Consider the following 16,404-nt stretch of genomic DNA (forward strand, 5'->3'; position numbering starts at 1 on the left):
CTTCATAAAGATATTAAGCTATCCTTCATAAACTTCCTCAGATTTCCTTGCCCATTCAGGGGTGCATGCCAAAGAGGTCAAGTACCATGAGCATTTAATTTTTGACTTCAAGCATTTAACCAAGGTTTGTGTTATGAATTCCTACCCCAGAGGTAAGAAAAAAATCAATTTTCCACATCAGTCATTTTGTAATACTCGACAACATTTATGATAAATAAAATTTGAAAAGTTTCAAGAAGACAGTTCACCAACAACTTCTCAAGGGCAATTGGGGATGGACAATAAATGCTGGCCCAGCCAGTAACGCCAGTGTCTGTGAAACTAAAAAAATGAAGAGTCATTAAATGTTCCTACTTAAATAATTGTCTGCCATGGTATACTGAATATCATTCCCGTCTGAGTCAGTATGCTGTGGGTTCAAGTCCCTTGCCAGAGCATTGAGCACATAAACCTAGACCGTAACTCTGGCGCAGTATGGAAGCAGCTCTACACCATCCTAGTCCTATGGATGAGATGTGAAACCAAAGTCTCATCTACCCTCAGACATGAATACTAAAGATCCCATGGCAATATTTCCAATAGGCCAAAGGTGTCCTGGTCAAGATTGAAATAATCATTCCTCAATGAAATCACAAAAATGTATTTGGTCATTACAATATTGGTGCTTATGGGATCTCGCTGTGCGCAAATTGGACAACTGGCTAGTTCTGGAGAGCATGTTTTCAGTGCTACTTTTAGAATTTTGCAGGGCCCATAGTTGTTGCAGTATCCAGTGCTTTCAGGTATTTCTTGATATCACGTAGAGTCAAATTGTTTGAAGACTAGTGTGTGATGCTGGGGACTCAGGATGAATTGGATCATCCACTCGGCAATTTAGAGTTGAAAACAGTTGCAAATGCTTCAAGCCTTATCTTTTGCACTGATGAGCTAGGCTCCCCCACCATTGGGGATGGGAATATTTGCAGAGCCTCCTCCTGCAGAAGCTGTTAATTATCCACTGGATGTGGAAGGACTGCACGGTTTTGGTCTCATCCGTTGGTTGTGGGATCACTCAGTTCTGTCTACTGCATGCTACTCCACTGTTTCGCATTCAAGTAGTCATGTTGTTCCCTCACCAGGCTGACACTTCATTTTTAGGCTATTCCTGGCATGCCCTCTTAAAGAGCGCCTTACCTGGCTCCACTCCCCCATCCTAGCCCCAGAACCTTGTAACCCCACATAACCTGCACATCTCTGGAAACCAAGGAACAATTTTAGCATGGTCAATCCACCTAACCTGCATATCTTTGGACTGTGGGAGGAAACAGGAGCACCCGGAGGAAACCCATGCAGACCCGGGAAGAAAGTGCAAACTCCAGTCACCCAAGGTCGGAATCGAACCCAGGCCCCTGGCATGGTGAGGCAGCAATGCTTTTTTAAAAAATGTATTTCATTACATGTATCAGAACAGGTTACGGCGAACAAACACCCCGAGAAACATGCTTCCCTTCAATCAACTATACAGTCTGTACAGATTTTTCCTCTTTCTCACCCCCCTTCTTCCAAGACTAACAGCTCCTCAAACACAGTCACAAACACCCCCACCTTTCCTCAAACCCCCCTGAAGAGCTCCTTAACTCATACTTTGTCTTCTCTAATCGCAGGAAGTCGTACAGGTCACCCAACCAAGCCGCTATCCCCGGTGATGATGCCGACCGCCACTCCAGTAAAATTCGCCGCCGTGCAATCAGAGAGGCGAAGGCCATGACATCTCCATGAGCTTCTGCTTCTCAGAAACCCCAAATATCGCCCCCAAAGGGTCCGGGTCCACCTTTCTCCCCACTATCCTGGCTAAGACCACGAACACTCCCACCCAGGATCTTCCCAATTTTTTGCAACCCCAAAACATGTGCACGTGATTCGCTGGCCCCCGCCCACACCTTTCTCACTCATCTGCTACCCCCTGAAAGAACCCACTCATTCTCACCCGAGTCATATGTACTCTGTGCACCACCTTAAACTGTATCAGGCTCATCCGTGCACATGAGGAGGTCCCGTTTACCCAACGCAGTGCCTCACTCTATGCTCCCCAATTGATCTCCCCTCCCAATTCGGCTTCCTATTTCTCATTGATATTCACCCCCCCCAGCCACATGTATACATCCCCAATTCTTCCCCCCCCTTACACATCCAAGAGCACCAGTCGCACCAGCAGGGTGTATCCCAGCAGCCTAGGGAACCCCCTCCAGAATTTTCGTGCAAAGTCCCTAACATGCAGATACCTGAACTCACTCCCCCTCGGCAGCTCTATCCTCTCCCTTAGTTCCTCCAGACTGGCGAACCCTTCATCCAAATACAGATCCCTCACCTTGCCAGCCCCACTTCCCTCCACCTCCTGTATACACTGCCCCCCCCCCCCACCTCCTGTATACACTGTCCCCCGCCCCCCGGCTCAAACCCATGATTCTTTCACAGCGGCGTTAGCACCGACATCCCTTCCACCCTAAAATGCCTCAATTCCATATCTTCACTGTGGACTGCACCACCAGGCTCCTTGAATACCACCTCGGAGCCATTGGCAACGCTGCCATCATCATAGCCCTCAAACTAGACCCCTTACAAGATTCCTCCTCCATCCTAACCCACTCTACCCCTTCTCCTTCCCACCACCGGCGCACCTTGTCCACATTTGCTGCCCAATAATAATGAAGCAAGTTCGGCAACACCAATCCCCCCCCCCCCCCGTTGCCTCTGCAACAGGGTACTCTCCACCCTCGGCACCTTCCCCACCCATACAAAGTCAGAAATGATCATGCCCACTTTCCGAAAAAAGGCCTTTGGTATAAAGGTCGGGAGAGTTTGAAAGATAAACAAGAACCTCGGCAGAATATTCATTTTCCCAACTTGGACCCTCCCTGCCAGCGTTAAGTGCAGTGTATCCCACCTCTTAAGATCCTCCCTAGCCTCCTCCACAGCTTCGTTAATTTCCACTTGTGGAGCCCCACCCATTCCCTCGTTACCGGAATCCCCAAATACCTAAACCTATCCCTCGCTATTGTAAATGGCATGCCCCTAAATCACCAGGAATACCTCGCTTTTCCCTTCATTCAGCTTGTGAACCCTCCAAACCTCCCCAGAAGGCCCATAATTCTTCCCATACTCTCCAATGGATCCGAAACATATAGCAAGAGGTCATCGGCATAGAGAGACACCCAATGCTCCCTCTGTCCCCTCATAATCCCCCGCCACTCTGCCGACCCCCCGAGTGCCATTGCCAATGGCCCTATAGCCTGTGCAAACAGAAGCGATAACAGCGGGCACCCCCGCCTCGTACTCCTGTGTAAGTCAAAGCTTTGTGAGCTCATATCATTCGTCCTCGCCCTAGTCCTTGGTGCCACATACAGCAACTCTACCCATGCCAGAAATAGCACTGCTAACCACTGTGCCATCATGCTGCCAGATCGGGCAGTAGTGATGCTACCAAGCTACTCTTTGAGATGGACATTGAAGTCCCCCACCCTGAGTACATACTGTGCTCTTGCTACCCTCAATGTTTCTTCCAAGTGAGGTTCAACCTGGAACATGGATTCATTATCTAAAGGGGTTGGCAGGGCATGAGGTGATAATCAGCAGGTTTACTTGTCCATGTTTGACCTGAAGCCATAAAACCTCAAGGGGTCCGAGTCAATGTTGTGAACTCCAAGGGCAACTCCCTCCTGACTGTACACCACTGTGCCACCACATCTGGTAGGTCAGTCCTGTTGGTAGGAAATGCCATACCCAGCGATTGTGGTGTTTGGCACATTGTCTGTAAGGTATGATTTTGTGAGTATGACTTTGTCAGTTTGTTGCTTGTCTAGCCTTGGGACAGCGTTCCATGTTTGACACAAGCCTCCGGGTATTAGTAAGGAAGACTTCGCAGGGTTGACAGGGCTGGGTGTAATCGTGTTATTTCCAGTGCCTAGATCGATGCCAGGTGGTCCATTCGGTTTCATTCCTTTCAGACTTTGTAACAGTTTGATATAACTTGAGTGACTTGCTAGACACTATCTTTGAATTCCAGATTTATTAATTGAATTTAAATTCCACCAGCTACCATGGTCGGATTTGAACCCATAGCTCAAGCTTTAGCCTGGGCCTCTGGGTTACTGGTCCAGTGACACTACCATTACGCACTGACCCTCCCATCCCCACCCCCTCAATTCATAGTGTTACAATCGTTGTTTGACCCCTCTCAACTAAGGTGCATACAATCAACATTATGGAACAGTGAAAATTATGTGACAGTTAACAGTGCACATCCACACCAGTTGGACACCATCTTAAAAGCAAAATGAGAATAAATCAAACTTGACTGAATTCATCTTAATTGCTCCCATTAGACAGTCTTGCTCTTGGAGATACTTGTACCTTTCACACATTTCATATTGTTTTATGTTCATTCCAGCCAAGTCTAAAAGTACCAACTCTGTCTGGGTTACAGCTTCAAACATATTTTCACTGCCAAGCAACATTTTCATATACGAATCTGGGTGATGCAGTCAATTGTGGCATTGCAATTTCTTCAGCTAGCTCAGCAAAGATTGGGAATCAAAACCTTATTGTTGATCTTTGTAACCTCATAAAACAGCAGCAGCCTATATTCATATAGTGCCTTCAACAAAAGAATGTCCCAAAAAGCTTTGTAGGAGCATTATAAAACAAATTATGACACAAAGCCACATAGGAGATATGGGCCAGATGACCAAAAGCTTGGTCAAAGAAGTAGATTTCAAGGAGTGTCTGAAAAGGAAGAAATTGCAGTAGAGAGCCAAAGGTGCAGGGAGAGTATTTCAGAGCTTGGGGCCGACACAACCAAATACACATCCACCAATGATGCAGCGATTAAAACTGGGGGTCGACCGGAGGCCAGAATTGGGACAGATATCTCAAGAGGGTTGTGCAGCTGTACGAGATTACAAAGATAGGGAGGGGCAAGGCTCAGGAGGAATTTGAAAACAAGGATGAAAATTTTAAAGTCAAGACTTTGCTTGACCGGATGCCAACATAAGTCAACGACTTGGGACATGCTGCAAGTTAGGACAAGAGCAGCAGAGATTCGGATGAATCTTGTGGAGGGATAGCATACGGGAGTTCAACCAGATGTCCATTGGAATAGTTGAAACTATGCAACATACGAGTTAAGACAGGAGCAAAGTCACAGAGCTGGAAATAGGCGTTTGTTTTGAATTCTTTAGTGGGATGTGAGTGTCACTGCCAAGGGCAGCATTTTTCGCCCATCGCTAATTGCCCTTGAACTGAGTGGATTGCTAGGCAATTTCAGAGAATAGTTAAAGAGTCAATCACATTACTGTGGATCTGGAGTCACATGTCTGCCAAGCCAGGCAAGCATAGCAGATTTTCTTCCCTAAAGGAGATTAATGAACGAAATGGGTTTTACAACAATCAATGATTGTTTCATGGTCACTAGCTTTCAATTCCAGACTTTTATTAACTGGGTCACCATCTATGAGACTAGATTTCAATTCCAGACTTTTATTAACTGAATTTAAATTCCACCAGTTGCCATGTTGGGATTTGAACACATGAACACGGAGCATTAGCTTGGGCCTCTGGATTACTATTCCTGAGACATTACTACTAAACCACCGCCTCCGCTTAAAAATGGCATGAATATAGAGTGGGAAGCTTATCTTGAGAGAAATGTGACACCAAGATTGCCAGCCGATTGGGTAGATTAAGCCAGATAGAAAGATGGACTTCGTAGCCACGGAACTGAGTTTGAATGGGGTCGCAAAACAATAGCTTCAGTCTTCCCAATACTTATTTGAAGCAAATTTCTGCTCATTCAGGTACTGAATGCTAGGTAGGCAGGCTGATAATTTAGCAACAGTGGAGAAGTGGTAAAGCAGTTGGGTGACATCAGTGTACATCTGAAAACTATTGCTGTGCCTTTGAATGATGTCACCAAGGGCAGCACAAAACTGAGAAATAGAAGGTCAAGGATAGACCCTTTATGCACAGCAGAGGTAACACTGCAGGAAGAGAAGACAATGCAAGTAATTATCTTGCTACAGTTAGATAGATCAGAATGAAAGCAGGTGAGCAGAGTCCCACCCAGCTGGAAGATAGTGGAGAAGGTTGGAGGAAAACATACTAAGAAACCAGGAAGCTTCGTTCAGCTGAACTCACTTTGCCAGTACTTTGGAGAATGGTAGTTCTCGTTCGCCATACTCTCTCTCTGCTGACAATATCTCTGGTTACATCTACTTCAGAGTCTACAAAACTTCTTTGCTTCAACGCTGCGATGTCATCATCCAGATCTGTCTTGATAGTGGATCGCTTTTTTGCCATAATCTTAGCTTTAATAGCTGCAATCTTTTCCACAGACATCGCCTCCGACAATGACCTGTAACCCCAAAACATTAAAGCTATAAAATTATTTTTTGCACGCAAAATATTTTTCCTGCAAATCAATAATGTAGACTATTTGAAAGTTGTATTTTTACATTTCATTAAGGGATATGAAACTTTTACTGCCAGAATCACTTTAATGCAACAATCAATTTGAAAATACATCTTTGCGACAAATGCAAAATTAATTTTTGGAATGAGCACAAATAACCAGAATTTTTGTAACTTTCTCCTCTCCCCCCCCCCCCCCAACAAGAGTAATAGAACAAATGTATTTGCATAGCGCTATTTATGTCTTTGGGTTACACCAAACCACTTCACAGTCACTGCATTACTTTATTGAGAGGCATCCACTTCTGTTCTGTAGCAAACAACTAATTTGTGTACATAAAGATTCCATGAACTAGTTTTTAATAAGCACTGGTTGAGAGGTGAATGTTGGTCAAGACGCAAGGATAATTTGCCTGTTCTTTGCATTGTGCCAAGGGATCTCGCACATTGCATCCATCCAAATAGGCAGGGGAGCTCCTGCTCGACATTTATCCAATAGAATATAGCACTTCCTCTGTATTACAGTGAAACATCAGCCTCAAGTTGTGCACCAGAATTGGGAGTGAGATTAAACGTTAAACACCTTTCACTCAGAAGGCAAATTAGAGTCCAGTAATCCAAGCTCACATTTTAAGGACATGTCATGTGTCTAATTCTACAGTTTGAACTGGTCCTGGAAATTTGAAAAACTGAGAACGATAGCCAGGACATTTCAAAGTTCTCTCAATTAGAAATGATAGTAATGAAAAGGTTTACTTTTCCCTGATCTAATGTTTGCCTTTTCATTCTGTAGCGAAGTAGAATTGCTAAATTTTAAAACAGGGTCATTTGGCAAGCAGAATCTAATCACAATTCTTCTTGAACCAGCTATGCTTTTGGTCTGGGATTTAGGCCCATAACTTTGAGAATGTGACATCTTTAAATTTTACAAATGTTTAGATCAAAAACAGGGGAAATAGGAAATCAGTAGCCAGTAATGGCCTACACCACAGATGGGGTGAGCGAGAAAGTTCAGGAGGTATGTTACCCTCAGTCCAGGAATGGACCTTAATCTAAAATGCCATGGAAATAAAGGGTTCCGAAAATTGAATATTTAAGCAATAATCCTTGGACTAGCAGCTGATAGAGAAGAATAGCCACATACAGCACTGATATCTAAATGTTTTAATCTCACACTTCTGCTGAAGTAAAGCACCTTTGTGACCGCAAAGCTGTTTATCTCTGTTACAATCAAAAAATACACCAAAACGTGCTAATCCGGTCCAACAATTTATACCACCGCCTCATCAACAATTCGGTCCTACTTTATTTTCTTCCACCCCGTCCAACAATCAAAGTCCTATTAATGTTTTTATTTCCGCATAGCTTCTATTACCCGTTCTATCTTTGTACCCAGTGCAATCTGAAAAAAGCCTCCATTCATTCTAAAGGAACAAAAGCCAGAAAATTCCCATCTTCATTCTCCTTGATTCTAACAAATCCAAAGACCTCACAAGTTGTGAACCAACACAGTCCTGAAAATCAAACAAAAATAATAAACTGGAAAGCTGCAAAGGTGCCTGCACTGATAATTTATTTTGAAGACAAGGTTGAGCAGGAGAAAAATGAAAAGTAATGTACATAGATATGCTAGACAGGTGCTTGCAAACCCTTATCTGTAAGTCTGGTGCAGAAGAAAATGACAAGAGAATGTGGTGAAGGCGGAGAAAGATATTAAAGCTGAAAGTAGCAAAACGGTGAAGAATCAGGATCCGTGCAGCATTAAGTCAAAACTGCCACAAGGTGGCATAGAAAGCACACTATTCAATGATCCTACATAGTAAATTAGTATTATTCGAAAATCACTATTGTTTGATTAAATTCAGCACAGATTTTAAACCTAAACTGAATGGTAAACTACCCACTGGTTGCAAATTGAAACGGAATTTTTTTTTTTGACACTCGGTAGTTGAGCAGAGGGAGCACTAGCAAGGCCATGCTAATTGCCGCCATTAGTTGCTGAGAAACGGTGATATTTGTACTCATTTTTGTGTAACGGAGTGACTTGCTGTATTTAATAGGACATTAAATGGCCACCATATAGTGTGGTACTGGGGTCGTGTGTAGGTCAAATTGAATAACTTTGTGGCAAGTTCTCTTCCTTGATGATTATTAGTGAAGCAGTTGCAATAATCCTCAATAACTGCTTCAAGGAGGAAAGAGAGTCAAGATACTTTCTTCGACCTGGATGGGATTATGGAAAAACAGAAAAACTAAATTTTCAAAATCAAGGCAAAACTTTTTAAAATTACGACAGAGGTTTTCTTCAATCTGAAAACTACCTTCATCAAATGGGCATAATTTGGTGTGCAATCACTCATTTGCCAAATTCACTGTACAGGAATGTTTGCAAGATTCATACTTCACCTAATCTGCTCAGTCTGTACAATGCCTTCTTTGTGGCCTTCCAATCGAGCTGCCAAACGCTCTTTGTCAAGTCGTACACGTTCTTCATCCTAATTTCAATACACCACCTTGTTAGTTTTTTTTTCACATCAGCATTTCCAACTAATTATGACATTTACATAGAATTTAAAGTGCAGAAGGAGGCCATTCAGCCCATCGAGTCTGCACCGGCTCTTGGAAAGAGCACCCTACCATTAGAGTACCACAAATAGTCTCTCTCCATTCAAGAAAGGGAGGGAGACTAAAAGCAGGAATTTATAGGTCAGTTACCGTAACATTAGCCATTAGGAAATTTATTAAGAATTCATTATTAAAGAAATGGTAACAGGACATTTAGAAAATTATAAAACAATGAAATAAAGTCAACATGGCTTTATAAAATCAAAATCACATTTGACAAATATATTTGAATTCTTTGAGTATGTAACAAATAAGAGTGGATGGAGGGAACAAGTTGATGTAGCACATTTTAATTTCCAAAAGGCATTCGTTAAGGTGCCACATAGAAAGGTACTACACAAATTAGGGGCTCATGATGTTGTGCGTGATATATTAGTGCAGAGAATTGGCTCACAGAAAACAGAGTCATGATAATTGGGTCATTTTCAGATTGACCAACTGTAACTAGTGGGGTGCCACAGGGATCAGTCCCAAGGTCTCAATTATTTGCAATCTACATTAATGACTTGCATTGAGGGGCAATGCGTACTGTAGCCAGTGGAGAAGAGGAAATAAAGAATAAGCAAAGGTTAAGTGAGGGGCAGAAATTTGGCTGATGGTGTACGGTGTGGGAAAATGCGTGGTTATCCGCTGTGGTAGGAAGAAGAGAAAAATACATGATTTCAGTGAAGAGAGACTGCAGAATTCTGCAGTATATGTGGACGCCCTGGTACATGAATCACAAAATCATGTAGACCCAGCAAGCAATTAGGAAAGGAAATGGAATTTGGCCTACACTGCAAGGGGAGTTAAGTATAAAAGTCTTACTATGACTACAGGACATTGATGAAGCCACAGCTAGTGTAACATGTATAGTTTTGATCTCCTGATCGAAGGAGGGATATACTTGTCATTTTGAGCAGGTTATTAGGTTGATTCCTAGGATGAAAGGTTGTCTTATGAGGAAAGGTTGGGCCTATACTTTTTGGAGTTGAAGAATGAAAGGTGATCTTATTGAAAATCAAGATTCTAAGGCGCTTTGATGCTGAAAGGATGTTTCTCCACGTAGGGGAATCTCAAACTAGGTAGCATAGTTTCAGAATTAGAGGTCACACATTTGAAGAAAATGACGAGGAATTCATATCGGAGTTTCATCAATCATTGAATTCTGTACTTCAGAAAGCTGTGGAGGCGGTGTCATTTAATTTATTCAAGGCTGATTTTTGGTCAATAGGGGAAGAGGCAGGATAAGTAGAATTGAGTCCAAGATTAGATCACCACAATCTTATTGAATCGTGAAGCAGACTGTATGGCCTACTCCTGCCCTTATTTATTCCGCTGTTGTTCACCATAAAACATCCAAATATGTTTGCTATATTAAAGATCCTGAATAAATGAAAGTGAATGATGACAAGTTGCATTAAATACCAACAAGGCAGAACTGCAATTTTCAGCAGATGTGCTGTTATCTCAACCATTTACTTGCAGTTTCCCATGGATGGATTTACTCTTGCCACCTCATTTTCTGTCATTTCAATACATGCTTACTAGCTTTATAAATACAACCTACCCAGTCCCAAAACATATCTTGTATATGAAGAGGCAACTGGTCACCCATCTGGTATTAATTATGAATCCTGTTTATAAAGGCAAAAATCTAAGTGGCCAACAGAACTCATTCTAATCATCAGGTTTGATGGATAGAAATTTTTGGCATGCCACTGTGACAGACCAGGCTTTGGGATAGCCAACCCGACGAGAATAGAATTTAGAGGATATGGGCAATTACTATTGGTCTCGCCATTCAATAGGTAAAAAGTGGAAAGAAGGGGAAGCAGCATTAACAAGATGAACATTTAAGCGGTTGTAGTAACTTAAATAAACTAAGGGAATCAAGGGATATGCAGAGAGGGCAGGAAAGTAGAGTTGATGGAGACGATTAGCCATGATCAAATTGAATAATGGAGATGATTGAAGTGGCAGAACAATCTGTGCCTGGGCAGCATAGTGGCGCAGTGGTTAGCCCTGCTGCCTCACGACACTGAGGTCCCCAGGTTCGATCCCAGCTCTGGGTCACTGTCCGTGTGGAGTTTTGCACATTCTCCCAGTGTTTGCATGGGTTTCACCCCCACACCCAAAAGATGTGCAGGGTAGGTGGATTGGCCACGCTAAATTGCCCCTTAATTGTAAAAAATGAATTGGGTACTTTAAATTTTTTTAAAAAGAATAGTGTGCTCCTATTTCTTATGATTTTATTATCACAGGTGGGCTATCTTTCATTAATTTCTTAATCCATGGAGATTATATTCTGAATTATACATTTAAATCAGTCCCAGATTGTCCAAACCAATTACCTCTATCCTGGGTTTCTTTAGTTCTGATGATATTTCTTCAGCTGCTCGTTTTACTGGTGGTTTATAACAAACACAAGAAAAACATGCAAAAGAATGAATTTTGTTTTGTGGATTATGATTGCAAATTTTTTCAGAAGTTCAATTAAATAAACCATCGATACCTTGCGTTGAACGTTGCAAACCAATTTCTAGAGGGGCACTTCTGTCTATACTCGCAGATGTTGCTGAGAAAATAAAAGATTGGCATCAAAATATATTAATCCAAAAACGTTAGCAAATACCTCTCTCACAACAAATACACAACAGCGATTCTGTAAAATTGAAATTGTCTCCCTAGTTAAACTGCATTGATGTAATCTGAAAAATTTACTTAATTAATGATCTGATTGCAACTATTACAAACTGAGCAATGACAAAAAGCCTGACACAAAACTGGATCAACACTATAATTAGCATCAACTTAACGAGAGTGCATATAAAACCAACTGTCTCATTTACCCTCTCCAGCACCAAAACATTTCAAAAAAATTAGTAAAAGAAATAAGGCTTTAATATGTTTTAGTTCTATTCACTTTTCTTATTGTAGTAACTACTAAAACAATGCTACGAATTTTGAACTGCACATTCAGAAGTCCGACATCACTGACGACCACTTATATCCAATTCTTCCCCCTCCATCATACCTTCATTATCTTAAACTTCAAACAAGTGCAAGCAAAACACATTCAAAAAGCAATTTAACAAAAATTGTAAAAACAAGGATACAGTTCAACATAGTTTCCACATCACCATCATAGTGTTGATGTTGAGGGCCAGCAGCAGCAGTATAGTGTGTTTGTTTTAAGATCTAATGTCATACCTTCCAAGTGTTCACAAAGCATTTTGAACTATGCCATGTCTCCAAAAAAGATAGAAAGATATCAAAACTAACATTAAATTGGTTTGGGAGGAAGTATATATAACATGTCTTCAAGAAGAAAATAATAAATTTTGATATCAATGGGGTATATTCCTTCACATCTCAGAACATAAAATAAAATTTAAGTAGATCCAGTGTCATTTCTATTCCTTTCAAACCAGGCTGTCTGAAAGAACACGGGACCAAATCCAACCATTCTGGAAAGCTTAGAAGATTTCAGCATCAACTAGAAATTCAGCTAATCAGCTACACCTGCAGTTCTGTTAGGGAGGATGTTCCACGATTTTGATCCAACAGCAGTGAAGGAATGGCGATACATTTCCAAGTTAGGATGTGAGAGACTTGGAGAGAAACATGCAGGCGGTGCTGTGCCCAATAGTCTGTGATCCTTGTTCTTCTAATGGGTAACAGTCACGTGTTTGAAAAGTGTGGTCGAAGGAGCCTTGGGGGGTTGCTGCAGCATATCCTATCCTACTCAGGGTATACAATGTGGCTACCGTGCACCTGTGGTGGAGGGAGTGAATGTTTAAGCGGATTACTTTGTCCTGGGTGGAGATGAGGTTTTCCAGTGTTGTTGGAACTGCATTCAACCAGGCAATTGGAGAGTATTCCAGATACCTGTGCCTTGTAGATAGTGGGCAGATATTGGAGAGTCAGGTGAACCATGTCCCAGAATTGACAGTCTCTGACATGCTCTTGTAGCAATGATATTATGAAGCTCATCCAGTTAAGTTTCTGGTTAATGGTAACCCCCAGGGGGTGTGGCACAAATGTTACTTGCCACTTATCAGCCAATGCCCAAAATGTTGTCACCGTCATGCTGCATGCAGGCACAGACTGCTTCAGCATCTGCGGGGTTGTGAATGGAAGTGGAACATATGCAATTATCAATTAACAACCACACTTCTGATCTTATGATGGATGGAAAATCAATGATGAAGCAGGTAACGATAGCTGGGCCGAGAACATTACTCTGAAGAACTCTTGTAGCAATGTCCTAGGGAAAGATGATTGGCCCCCAACAACCAGAATCATCTTCCGTTTCGCCACGCGTGACTCCAACCTGTGGAGAAACTTCCACCTATACCCTATCCTTCCACCCACTACCGAGCTACATCATATTTCCCGCTAACGTTTATTTTACTGGGGCTCCTTAATCTCAGTCAAATGTTAGCTTGATGTGAAGGGCTGTCACTCTCACATCACCGTAGAATTCATCAGACCAAGAAAAATCAGTTACCTTCTGTCAGTTTACGTTGGGACCAAAGCTGCAACGAGGTCTAGAACCCAAACTGAGCATCATGTCTTAGGTTGATTGCTGCTAATTATGCTAATTAGTTCCTGGTCACATTGGGATAATCTTGGGGTATCATGATTTTGAACACTGAGAATAAATACATTCAAGATTCCGGAAGTTCTCGGTGATCCTTCCCATGCGTTAAATAACTGTAAAGCAGTAGGAATGAATCTTGAATGTTTGCAGTTCCCATACAAATGAGTCAGCTTACTCACAAAAGACTTGGTGGACATGTATATGTGTGAACATCAAGATGGGGATAGAGTTGAGGACGAGGTCCTGGGCCTGGCGGTCAAGACTCAGACGCACGAGGCATTTCATAAAAAGTGTGCTGACAGGATTGAGGCCCTTGAAAATGGAGCGCGAAGGAAGAACCTTAGGATACTAGGTCTCCCGGAGGGTGTGGAAGGAGTGGACTGTGGAGCGTACGCAAGTAAGATGCTGAGCTCACTGATGGGTGCTGAGGCCCCTGCGGGCCCCATGGAGGTGGAGTGGGCAAATCGGATCCCGGCGAGAAGACCAAAAGCGGGAGAACCACCGAGGGCGATAATCGTGCGATTCTACTGCCTTAAGGACAGAGAGGAGGTCCTGAGATGGGCCAAAAAGGTGCGGAGTAGCAGATGGGAGAATGCGGTAGTAAGGATCTACCAGGATTGGAGTGCGGAGGTGGCGAGAAGGAGGGCGAGCTTCAACCGAGCCAAAGAGGTTTTGCACAAAAGGAAGGTGAAGTTTGGGATGCTGCAGCCGGCAAGACTATGGGTCACGCATCAGGAGAGACAATATTATTTCGAGACAGCGGAGGAAGCAAGGTCCTTCATCAATGAAGAGAAACTGGACCGGAACGGAGGGACTGATGCTGCAGGGAACTGTTATTGTTGTTATTATTGTTTTTGTTAATGGGATGGTGAAAGTTAAGCGAGAAGTAAACAGGGAAGGGGGGGGGGACACTGGGGAAATGTGGGCGCCGGTGAGGGGGGAGAGGCGGGACATAGTCAGAGAATGGGGAAGGAGAGGGGGAGGGGAAAGGGAGCTGCGCCATAAGAGGCGGGACAGGTAAAGGGATGTTCCCGCGCCAGAAAGAATAAGGCGGGAAAACAGGCACAAGGCGGATGGGAGTTCCCTCACACCGGGGGGGCCGAGGAGCGAGCAGGAGTAGCCGGGGTCAGTTGAAGTCAGCTGACTTACGGAAGTGATATGGGGGGAGCAATCAAGCTAGATAGGGATCTAGCGGGGGGGGGGGGGGGGGGGGGGGGGGGGCACAACTGGGTTGCTGCTGCGGAAATCCAAAAGGAAATGGCTAAAGAGAAGGTGGTCGGGGGCGGAATGCGACGCTGGGGGAGCGAGCGGGAGCGCGGAGGCGGGATATGGGACTGGCCTAGAGAAGGTAATGGCGAGTCGACACGGGAGGGGGGCAGGTAGCCCCCCAGTGAGGCTGATCACGTGGAACGTGAGAGGCCTGAATGGGCCGATAAAAAGGGCCCAAGCGCTCACGCATTTGAAAGGACTAAGGGCAGACGTGGTTATGCTCCACGAGGCGCACCTAAAGGTGGCGGACCAAGTTAGGCTAAGGAAAGGATGGGTGGGACAGGTGTTCCACTCAGGACTGGACGCAAAGAACAGAGGGGTGGCCATTTTGGTGGGGAAACGTGTAGCATTTGAAGCAAAGAACATCGTAGCAGATAGTGGAGGTAGATATGTAATGGTGAGTGGTAGGCTGGAGGGAATGGAGGTCGTGTTGGTTAATGTGTATGCCCCAAATTGGGACGATGTGGGGTTCATGAGACGGATACTGGGGCGTATTCCGGACCTGGAGGCAGGAAATTTGATTTTAGGAGGGGACTTCAATACGGTGCTGGACCCGGGGCTAGATAGATCCAGCTCAAGGACTGGAAGAAGGCCGGCAGCGGCCAAGGTACTTAAGGGGTTTATGGACCAAATGGGGGGAGTGGATCCATGGCGATTTCTTAGACCCAGGGCTAGGGAGTATTCCTTCTTCTCCCACGTCCATAAAGTGTACTCCCGGATAGATTTTTTTGTTCTAGGAAGGTCGTTGATCTCCAGGGTGGAAGAAGCCGAATACTCAGCCATAGCGGTTTCGGATCATGCCCCACATTGGGTGGACCTGGATGTAGGAGAGGACAGGGAGCAGAGAACACTCTGGCGATTAGATGTGGGACTGATGGCGGATGAGGGAGTGTGTGCAAGAGTGAGGGGGTGTATCGAGAGATACCTGGAGGTCAATGACGACGGCGAGGTCCCTGTGGGAGTGGTCTGGGAAGCACTAAAAGCGGTGGTCAGAGGAGAGCTGATTTCTATTGGGGCCCACAAAAGGAAAACAGAGGCCAAGGAAAGGGAAAGATTACTGGGGGAGATTTTAAGGGTGGATAGGGAATTTGCAGCGACCCCGGAGGAGGGACTGTACAGGGAGAGGAGACGATTCCAGATAGAGTTTGACCTTCTGACCACCAGAAAGGCGGAGGTACTGTGGAGGAAGGCACAGGGGAGGAGGTATGAATATGGGGAAAAGGCTAGTCGCCTGTTGGCGCACCAATTGCGAAAGAGGGCAGCAGAGAGGGAGATAGGAGGAATTAGGGATGAAAGGGGAGACACCGTGCGAAGGGCAGGAAAGATAAATGAGGTGTTTAAGACCTTTTATGAAGAACTGTATAGGTCTCAGCCCCCAGAGGGAAAGGAGGGGATGCGGCAGTTCCTGGACCAGTTGAGGTTCCCGAAAGTGGAGGAGCAGGCGGTGGCAGGCCTGGGGGCGCCGATTGAGGTGGACGAGG

The 16,404-nt window shown here is 44.2% G+C and overlaps 1 protein-coding gene across 1 annotated transcript in view; it reads right to left on the bottom strand.

Moving 5' to 3' along the window:
• The window catches only part of cdc73 (cell division cycle 73, Paf1/RNA polymerase II complex component, homolog (S. cerevisiae)), a 523,455-nt gene that overhangs the window by 447,629 nt on the left and 59,422 nt on the right, over positions 1 to 16,404 (bottom strand). Inside the window, exons 4-7 of the mRNA XM_072511480.1 lie at positions 11,564 to 11,626; positions 11,403 to 11,455; positions 8,851 to 8,939; positions 6,172 to 6,388 (exon numbers count right to left, since the gene is read on the bottom strand). Coding sequence (XP_072367581.1) covers positions 6,172 to 6,388; positions 8,851 to 8,939; positions 11,403 to 11,455; positions 11,564 to 11,626 — 422 coding nt within the window. The remainder of the gene's footprint in view (positions 1 to 6,171; positions 6,389 to 8,850; positions 8,940 to 11,402; positions 11,456 to 11,563; positions 11,627 to 16,404) is intronic.

Source organism: Scyliorhinus torazame, chromosome 7, assembly GCF_047496885.1.
Source record: "Scyliorhinus torazame isolate Kashiwa2021f chromosome 7, sScyTor2.1, whole genome shotgun sequence".
NCBI lineage: Eukaryota > Metazoa > Chordata > Chondrichthyes > Carcharhiniformes > Scyliorhinidae > Scyliorhinus > Scyliorhinus torazame.